This window comes from Laccaria bicolor, genomic scaffold, assembly GCF_000143565.1.
Source record: "Laccaria bicolor S238N-H82 LACBIscaffold_66 genomic scaffold, whole genome shotgun sequence".
Lineage (NCBI taxonomy): Eukaryota > Fungi > Basidiomycota > Agaricomycetes > Agaricales > Hydnangiaceae > Laccaria > Laccaria bicolor.
The window spans coordinates 5,655-14,587 of record NW_001889937.1 but is presented as its reverse complement, the minus strand read 5'-3'; the positions used below and the strand labels follow the sequence as shown (position 1 = coordinate 14,587).

Below are 8,933 nucleotides of genomic sequence, written 5' to 3'. Positions count from 1 at the left end.
GCGGTCGACTCTGAGGATCCCCGTCCACGTATCGAGGTAACGCCGAACAATTCGTTTGTTGGTGCCTTTACCCTTACATACACCTGCTGAGCAGCGGAACTCATGAGCGCGACAGCCTTCGGCATTGTAGGTGATGTCTGGGATTGGGCCAAAGAAAGCGTAGATGGGTGAGGTCCAATCCTCGATGAGACGCGCTGGCAAAATTTGGTGAGTATTCGTCAATGACACTTGAGTTCAATAGAAAACTTACCTAGTTCTGCCTCGGCAGTCTCCCCCTCCTCCTCCTCCTCATCGTCGTCATCGCCGTCATGGTCTTCATCCCCACACTCACTGGAGTCTACAGGGATCAGGCTAGGCAAGTCGTCGAGGTCGTCGTCAACCATCTCAACATCCTCGTCGTCGCTTCCGTCAGCGGCCTCCATGATTCGTGATGCATTCCATGGTAGTGAATTGGAAGGGAGGTCGTCGTCGTCGTCGACCACAAGCTCGACTGATGGCTGTTGCTGTCGGCGCAACACGGCTGCGTCCTCTTCGAGCTTTCGCCGTTTAACAGCAGCAGGGTCGACATTGTCGGTGGAGGCAAGGCTGGCAGCGAGGAAGCGTTTGCGAACGCCGAGAGGACGTTGCTCAGGAATTGGTTTACTATGGGTAGGTGCCATTTCTTAGATAAATGCTCATAACTTACCTGATATTTATAGGACTTCGGCTACTTACTCTGAAAACTAGGTTGGGCCAGGCTCCTCGCGATGGAAGAAAAGGATGGTTTTGCGTGTTAAAAGGCCGGCAGAATGTATTGTGGAGCAGTGAAATATGTAGATATCGTGTTTATAATGTCGGACAAGCATTTGCTGCTCCACAAGAGTCAAATTTCAGTATATAGTCTACCGGATCTGTACATGAATGGTTACGAAGCTAAGTCGAGGCAACGCCCCCATCTTTTCTCAATTCAACTTGCCTTCAAGCCGACGCTCCCATCTTTTCTCAATTCAACTTGCCTTCAAGCCGATGCTCCCATCTTTTTCTCAATTCAACTTGCCTTCAAGCCGACGCCCCCATCTTTTCTCAATTCAACTTGCCTTTCAACATGTGATTTTGAGACCTGTTCATGTTGTTTGGACATGCTAAATCCTAAGCTCTACCCTTTCGGAATTAGGCGGGTAACCCTAACCCGTGGTGAGGGTTAGGGTTTGGCTGAGGGTTCAATGTTGCTACCTCTACCCTCACCCACTGTACCCTTACCCATGTACCCCTAAGGGTTCCCATACCCTTGCACATCACTACATGTACACATTGCGAATCTGATTGAGTCCCACTCGTTCTGCACGAAAATTGTGAAGCCGAATGCATGTTTCAATCAAATCTCCCCTTCTCTGGCTATCATTGATTTCGAGGGGAATTCGTAAGCGTCCAAATGAGCCTTGCAGAGCGCGATTTCCCCATTCAGCTGTCTGGCGATAGGAAAGCAGTTCCCTGTCAAAGGCAAATCGCTCCTCTATTTGTTCAGCAGTCCCTTGCATATGCTGTCCCGTCTTGACAGGAGCCTGTATCCGACCAGCTATACTTTGGGTACCGCGAGGAAATGCCGTGTCTGCAACAACATAAAATCCGTCTGGTGTGTCCCTTTCTAGTTTGCGATAGATTGGTTGCGCAACGCGTGAGTCATGCCAGCTGCCCGGCGCATTAATATTAGCAGCAATGATAGGTCCTAAGGCAACCAATTTAGTTTAAAAATATTTTCACAAGTTGTGTAGCACACCTTTGGGAGAATACATTAGTACAGAACTTACAAAATGCTCTGAAAGCCATCCATTGTATGTAGCATTCTCAATGTCTACATCCTCTGAGGTTTGGACAGCCAAATTGAGTCCATCAAGACTCGCAAATGCACCATGAAGACGTGGATGTCGAGAAACAATGAGGTCACTGTTTTCTTGGAATTCACGTAGTAATTTGGGGTATTTAATGAAAGATTCCGGAATGTTGTCAAGGGTTTCAAAGAGGAGACGCAAGGAGAATGTGATGTAGCGAGATATTGTTGAGGGAATGAGGGCAAAGATTTGTTGGAGGCTGACTTCACGCATGGTCGAATTAAGATAATGGAGAACAAGGCCAAGTGCGCCCCACGCATCTAGCGATCGCGCTGAGGGCCGAGGATCCCCTGTAGTCATGGCGCTATCTGAGCGATCAATGGGTCTTTCATACCACATACGCGCAAAACCTGATTTAATGATGTGTTCAAAAGCATCCACATCAAATCCCATGGTGGTGATGAAGGCACGATCGGAGCGGCTTTGGTAAAGCACTTGCCATGGGGTGTCTTTACGAGGGTTTGGAAGGAGCTGCGGCCGACAGAGATACAGCCGACTTGGTTGTCTTCGTTCCGCGCGCAGCATGCGAGACTCCTCCGCCCCAACGACCATGAGTGCAACAGCTGCGAGAGCAGCACCCTGCTCAAGCTCTTGCTCAAGATCATCTTCGCCATCTTCCTCTTCCTGCTGTATCAACGCGTACACGATCTCGTCCATTAGAACACAGCAGAGGGTAAATGAATCAAATCGCGGATCTAATCAAATCTATTATGTTTGGCGTTATGGTTTATTCGGTCCACTAAACTCTTGTGGGAAGTTCTCGTTTCAAGCTCCGATAAGGGTCGGATTTATTCGTTTTTATAGGTTTGGGTTACGGAAAGTCACCCAGTATGTATAGAGATGATTGATATGACTGCTGTACCTGGCTGGCGTCAATAATCCAAACCCCTCAAACCCCCCATCATCATCATACTTATCTCTTACTTGAGATGCCCGTGCGCACCGCTGACGACCCACTCGACGAGGTGCTCAAGCCACCTCCGGACGAGTCTCCAGAAGACCGTGCGGTAAGGCTGCAGAATGAGGCAGAGGCAAAGAGAGTTAGCTTGGCTATTGATGCTAGCATCAAGGCTGAACGACATGCGAGGAGGAAAAAGAGGATTGTGAGGCTGTTGTTGCTGGGTCAGAGCGAGTCTGGTGAGCTTTGTGGTCGTTTTGACCTACACTGTATTTATGAGAGTGTGTGTTTAGGGAAATCAACAACTCTACGACGTACGTCCACCTCTGTTGTTTTTTTGGTAGATATGAAAAGCTTATCGCCACCCTGCAGAATTTCAAAGACTGTATACACCCACCGCCTTTCGCGAGGAACGTATCCTCTGGCGCGCTGTTATCCAACTCAACATCGTCAGGTCAATACGCACCATCCTCGACGCTTTGACCTTTCCTTCAACTTCAACGTCCTCACCACACACATCACCGTACTCGTCCCCTCGTTCAAGGGCCCGCACCATCTCCCGCCCGCCTTTACCAAACCATCCACACGAGCAATACAATGGCAACGGGAACGACACAACACTAACATTCGGCTCTTCTTCGTCCCCCCCGCGCGTCAGACACCGGCACCACCACCACTCGCCCCCGTCCAACCCAGACTCGGACGGAGACTCCGAGTCTGATTTCGTTCATCCCCACCACCACATACACCACCGCAGCCCACGCTCCACCTCCCCACTCACACTAGCCCAAAACACACCCCTAGACGCACTAAAAGCGCGCTTATTACCCCTGCGCCATATCGAGGCTCTCCTCATCGCAAAACTTGTCCCGCCCAACGAGGAAGAGGCGACGCATTTCGCTCGTCCTGGTCCCCCTGGTGTTGGTGTTGGTGCTGGAACGAGTGCAGGGTCTTCCTCCGGGGCGAGTTCTACGTCGGGTGGGACGGGGAACCACGCGTATAGGAACCAAGAGATTTTCGTTAGGCCTGGGACGGGGTGGAAAGGCGGTTTAGCGCGTGCTAGGGTTACTTATCCTGGGTCTGGGTATGGGTATGGCGATCATCATCACGGCGCGAAGCAAAACAAAAACGGGAGTAGTGGGAAAGGGAGTGGTGGAGGGAATGGAGCAACAAGACCAATGAGCGCAGGTACTACGGGTCTTGAAACGCAGGATGAGCCGCAGGAGGTGTTGAATATGTGTAGGAGGGATATGATTGCGCTTTGGAATGATGAGGGTGTTAGGGAGGTGTTGAGGAGGAGGAAGATTAGGATTGAGGAGGAGTCGGGGTTGTGAGTTCTTTTTCTTTTCTTTTTTGGAGACGTAATTCTAATGCCGTCGTTGTAGCTTTTTGGATGACTTGGAGCGCTTGACGTCGCTCAAGTATATGCCTACGGATGGTAAGTCCGTCCTTTCCCCTCCTTTCAACGCACTCAATTCATGTGAACAAACAGACGACGTCCTCAAAGCCCGGCTCAAAACCGTCGGCGTATCAGAGTACAAATTCGAGATGGAAGCGACTGCGGGGAGGGATAGCGGGACGGAGTGGAGGATTGTGGATGTTGGTGGGAGTCGGAGTCAGGTTGGTTTCTTTCTTCTTTCCTTCTTTCTTTGTCATTTCCTACACTTTCTTCTTTCCTTTCCTTCATCCGATTCTAACTATCTAATCACCCTTTTTGTTTCACAGCGTCGTAAGTCCCATCCTCAACGCATCCCTCAAAAATCCTGATCTGAAAGCTAGCTACGTGGGCGCCCTTCTTCGACGATGGTACGTCCCCCTTTCTTCCTTTCTTTTTTTTTTTTTTTGTTTCCTTCGTGCACAAGTTGATGGATTTGTTCCACAGTGGACGCTATCATCTTCTTGGCACCCATATCGGGGTTCGACCAAGTACTTTCTGAGGATCGAACGGTGAATAGGCTGGTGAGCTTTCTTTCTAGTTGATTTGGTTCTCGTCTTGGTCTTGTTTTGTTTTGGCGCCTCCTTCTTTCGTTCGTTTGGTGGATTCGTTTTGAGTACATCACGGAGGCGGTCTGCTCCTCCTCCCTTCCGTCTCTGTTGTTTTTGCAGTCGTGTTTTGCTCCTTCCCTTTCTCCGCCTACCTTTTTTAGGGGCAGCTTTGGGTATCAGTCCAATGATGCTTCCTCTTTCCTTTCCTTTCACTTGCGTCCGCTTCGACTTCTGTGGGTTTAGCGTCGATTGGTCTGATACCGTTCTGTCCCTTGCCTTGCCTCCGCATCTCTGGACTTCTGGCCGCGACAGGGCTCTGCACTCCGTTTCTTTTTTGCAGTTTGGGTAGCTCTGTTCCCCTGCCATCTTTGTATTCTCGGCTGTTTTATTTAAATTTATACTTCAACGGGAAGGTTTCGGCCCCCAAATCCTCGAAGTAAGAGTGAATGACTCCGATGATAAACGCGCGTTTTGAGCTGGTAGTTTCAGGACTCAATTCCTCAGACTCAGAGTTAGGACAGAATCTGTAGCTATAGGATACATGAAGTGACCTCATGTGCGCATGCGCAATAATAGAAACCAATTGCAAAATTTGTTTCTTTGTCCTCTTCCGACAACTACCACAATCAAAATACAATTTTCTAACCATTTCTTGGCTATTCCATGGGAAACAATGGCTTTGATTATAATGCGCTCAGAGGTATCAATCCAAAGTTCTCAATGTCACAGACTTCGGACGTCAACGACAAAAGTCAAGCCAAAGACGTTCTCAATGACGCAGGGTAGGCCACATACACAGACCCCGAAAATCAGCTCGACACGCAACGCAAATTCCTTCAAGTTCGCTCTGTTCAAGAACGCTGAAGCCTTGGCCATTCCTGACGCGTCGCGACAATCCGTGTTTTCTTTTCAAGCGCCACAACGAACGCAGGCTGAGAGTTCATCTCAGAGTACGGTGACTCTCTATCAGCACTATTTCTTTCAGATGTCCAAAAACCATCGAAGGCTCCGGGCAATATCCTGCAGGCTCGCGACGTCGGACAGGGGGAGGCACAAGGTGAGCATTGCCACTCTTTCTTTCGTGAATATGGGTCTGACGACGACGACAGAGGGAGGAAGAGACGCGTCATCAGCGTTGCCAACCTCACCCAAATCTGAAGGCCGCGCATACTTCCAGCTAGCATCGCGTAAACCGCCGCCAAATCGTCCTTCACCTACCGCTTCACACAGAGAAAGAGAATTCTGGCCAGAATATAGCCGGGAAAACGACAGAACCGCATCTTTGACCTCAATTCCGGGCGAGTCCAGTAAGTTATTCATAATGTATACGCCATTTTGTTTGACACATCGTTATAGACCACAAACCTAGTCATCGACAATCCCCCGCCCTATCTGGAGCGCATACATCTTCTTCGCCTACGCCTTCACGCCCCAGCTCGGGGTCTCAAGCCTTATTTCCACGATCAAAAAATGAATTAAGTTTCAATTCGATCCCAGATACGTCTCTCAAATCACAACAAACTCCCCCCATTGCGAAAAGGGATGTAAAGCGGGCGTTTAGCGATCTCCTTGAGCATGTTCGTTCATTCATGGTTCTTCTTGCTTCCCTTCTTTTGAACTTTCTTCTTCTTCACAGAACCACCGATATGAAGCTTTTTTTGCGGAATCGATTGCGCTGCAAACACAAAATGAGTATTTATCTCGGATGCGCAGTGCGGCCACGAAGGATCTCAAGTCTGTGCGTGAAGAACTTTCCGCTACAGCAGCGCAATTGGCATCTGCTAGGTCGGACCTCGCCGGCGCTCTTCCACTGTTGAAATCAACGGAGAATGAATTAAGCACCGCCAAGTCTGACCTCGCCTTGACACGCTCGAATCTTGCGGATGCCGTCGCCGAAATTTCGTCCCTCAAAACTTCTTTGGAGCAAATGTCGCATTCTTGTGAGCAGGAAAAGTTGGGGAAGGAAGTTGTTGAAAAGAGGCTCGTCACGGCGAAGCAAGGTCTGGCGACTCTCCGAGATAAGTAAGTTATCTGTCGATCCCTGTTGTTTCTTACTTATGCTAGCTTCAATAGCTACGAGTCACTTCATTCTTCCTTTGTCGCTCTTGGAAAGTCTCATGAGGCTTCGAAAGTTTCGCTTTCACAAGCTGTCGCCGAGGCGACTGAGATTAAGCGGTCTGCAGCGGATGCCTTGACCAGTAAGGCTGTTTCAACTGGGTTTACGCAATTTTGACGACGTCTCCGCCACTACTAGGTGTCAAACCTCTCCTTGAAGCAGGCGGTGGCCTTTCTCGCGCATCTGAAATGAGAGACACTATTCAAGAACTCCAGGGAGAGTTGGGGTCATGTAAGCTCGTTCTCGCTCTTCATCGAATTGTTCGTTGACCCTCTACAGCCCAGCGTGTGACTGATCTCCTCCGAGACAAGCTCCACCATCTATCTTCTCAGCTCGCGGATGCGCAAGCACGGATCAAAGATTTCGAAGATACGGAACGCGGGACGCGGGACGCTGAGTGTTCCTCGTGATCGCTTGTACGATAAGCGGAGCTTGGAGGTTTTATGCAGTGTCGGTGAGCATTTCTGTCAACTGCCTTTGCTCCTGTATGGACACTTATGTTTTCGTTTTCTCAAGGGACCAAGGTAGAAGACCTGACGGACCGTCTGTCGAAGCACGAACGGGAAAGTATCGATGCCCTTGTCGAAGCAGCTGGTGTAGAGGCAAAGCTCATTGCTGTCACTCATGAGTAGGTTCTACCTTTGCGTTGAAATTTTACCGAAGGCATGAACTATGCTTTCAGACCGCAGAACCTGAAAACTTCCTCATCAGCAAATCTCCTTGAGCTGCAGGAGCTGAGGGTCATCAAGGAGGAGTGAGCGTGCTCACCTACCTCTTAACTTCACATCCGCTTACTGCCTTTTTGACAGGGGTATTTCGAAGTTGCTTGCATCTCAAGAAGTCATCAACACCAAGGACAAGGAGATTATCGGTTTAAAGGCAGAGGTCAAGGCTCTCGGCGAGTCGAAGGCTGAGTTGAGAGCACTGTTAGTTCCCTTTTTCCCCGGTGTTTGGTGGGCTTACACACAGTATCAGGGTTGCGGAGGCTAAGAAAGCGGTCGCGGAGAAAGACCGCGATCTCAGAGCTAGGGATTCGTAAGCGACGGCGACGTACACCCTCGTATGCCTTCAACGATAATCTGTCCAGACATACCTTGGTTAAGCAAAAAGTCGAGGGCCTGAACTCGCAGGTCGTTTCTGCAGAGGCATCGTTGAAAGTGTACGTCACCCATTTAGTCTCTTTTTGCCTTTTGTAACGGGGTTCTGTAGAACAAGGGAATGGCTCGCACTAGCTCAATCCGAGGCTCGTGAGCGTAAAGAGGAAAGCGACATTCTGAAGACAAAGGTTGAGAGCCTTGAAGTCGCTCGTGCCGAATGGTACGTCCACTTCGGTCGTGTTTCATCCTCACCATTGATGAATACCGTTACTCTAGGGAGGGTCTGAATTCCAAGTTACAAGCACAGATTCAAGAGCTTAGTACAGGAGAGGCACTGGCTGTACGGACGACCCAACTAGTTCAAGCTGAGATCAAGCGGGTCACAGCGGAAGTCAAGAAGGCCAGCGAGGAAGCGAGTAAAACTATCGAATCGTATGTCGCTTGTTTTCTGAAGTTAGTAATGGTTAGAACTGATGCTTATCTTCAGGCTTCGTCAAGCGAATCGTCGGTTGGAGGTCGACAATAGCTTGTACTTGTGTGTATTAGTCGTCCCTGACATTGGTTTTCTCAGAACCGATTGGATGAACAAAATACGGCTCTGGTCTCAGCGAATGACCTCAACAACGCACTCCAGGTGATGAAATCATTGCACTAGCGACATGCGTACTTTACTGACGTTACTATGAACAACGCAGACTAGATTGGATGAGCAGACCGCTGCTTTAACGCTAGCCAAGGACCAGATCACTGCGAATGAGGTGAAGTCTGCCGTATCTCATGATACTTCAGTGATTGTTGATATACTTCGACCTCAGGCCGGCGTTCAAGAGATCGTTCACAACCTCAGGACGGAACTCGCCGTTGCCCATGAGCAGAAACTCGCGCTTGAGCGTGAGACCGCGAACCTCAAAGCCTCCTTCAATCAACTTACTCGGGAATCCGCCGCCTCGCTGGCAGCTGCTCAAGTG

At 49.5% G+C, this 8,933-nt stretch overlaps 5 protein-coding genes across 5 annotated transcripts; 4 read left to right on the top strand and 1 right to left on the bottom strand.

Annotated features, from left to right (window-relative positions):
- Positions 1-420: 420 nt before the first annotated feature.
- LACBIDRAFT_314962 (uncharacterized protein) lies at positions 421-719 on the top strand (the record flags this gene model as incomplete). Its single annotated transcript, XM_001889344.1, has 2 exons — positions 421-648; positions 699-719. 2 exons carry the CDS (start codon positions 421-423, stop codon positions 717-719), a joined length of 249 nt encoding a protein of 82 aa, XP_001889379.1.
- Positions 720-1,277: 558 nt separating this feature from the next.
- Positions 1,278-2,525, bottom strand: LACBIDRAFT_314961 (uncharacterized protein; the record flags this gene model as incomplete). The annotated part of the gene is made up of 2 exons (XM_001889317.1): positions 1,278-1,705; positions 1,757-2,525. The coding sequence occupies 2 exons, from the start codon at positions 2,523-2,525 to the stop codon at positions 1,278-1,280; spliced, it is 1,197 nt and encodes a 398-aa protein (XP_001889352.1).
- Positions 2,526-2,797: 272 nt separating this feature from the next.
- Positions 2,798-4,746, top strand: LACBIDRAFT_314960 (G protein alpha domain; the record flags this gene model as incomplete). Its single annotated transcript, XM_001889343.1, has 8 exons — positions 2,798-3,005; positions 3,060-3,080; positions 3,139-4,096; positions 4,152-4,204; positions 4,259-4,386; positions 4,492-4,495; positions 4,546-4,572; positions 4,649-4,746. 8 exons carry the CDS (start codon positions 2,798-2,800, stop codon positions 4,744-4,746), a joined length of 1,497 nt encoding a protein of 498 aa, XP_001889378.1.
- Positions 4,747-5,737: 991 nt separating this feature from the next.
- On the top strand, positions 5,738-7,163 carry LACBIDRAFT_314959 (uncharacterized protein; the record flags this gene model as incomplete). The annotated part of the gene is made up of 7 exons (XM_001889342.1): positions 5,738-5,809; positions 5,864-6,059; positions 6,109-6,329; positions 6,389-6,774; positions 6,826-6,950; positions 7,007-7,099; positions 7,153-7,163. 7 exons carry the CDS (start codon positions 5,738-5,740, stop codon positions 7,161-7,163), a joined length of 1,104 nt encoding a protein of 367 aa, XP_001889377.1.
- A 44-nt stretch (positions 7,164-7,207) lies between these two features.
- On the top strand, positions 7,208-8,603 carry LACBIDRAFT_314958 (uncharacterized protein; the record flags this gene model as incomplete). The annotated part of the gene is made up of 8 exons (XM_001889341.1): positions 7,208-7,322; positions 7,385-7,496; positions 7,551-7,622; positions 7,678-7,766; positions 7,844-8,027; positions 8,078-8,185; positions 8,242-8,397; positions 8,453-8,603. The coding sequence occupies 8 exons, from the start codon at positions 7,208-7,210 to the stop codon at positions 8,601-8,603; spliced, it is 987 nt and encodes a 328-aa protein (XP_001889376.1).
- Positions 8,604-8,933: the final 330 nt, after the last annotated feature.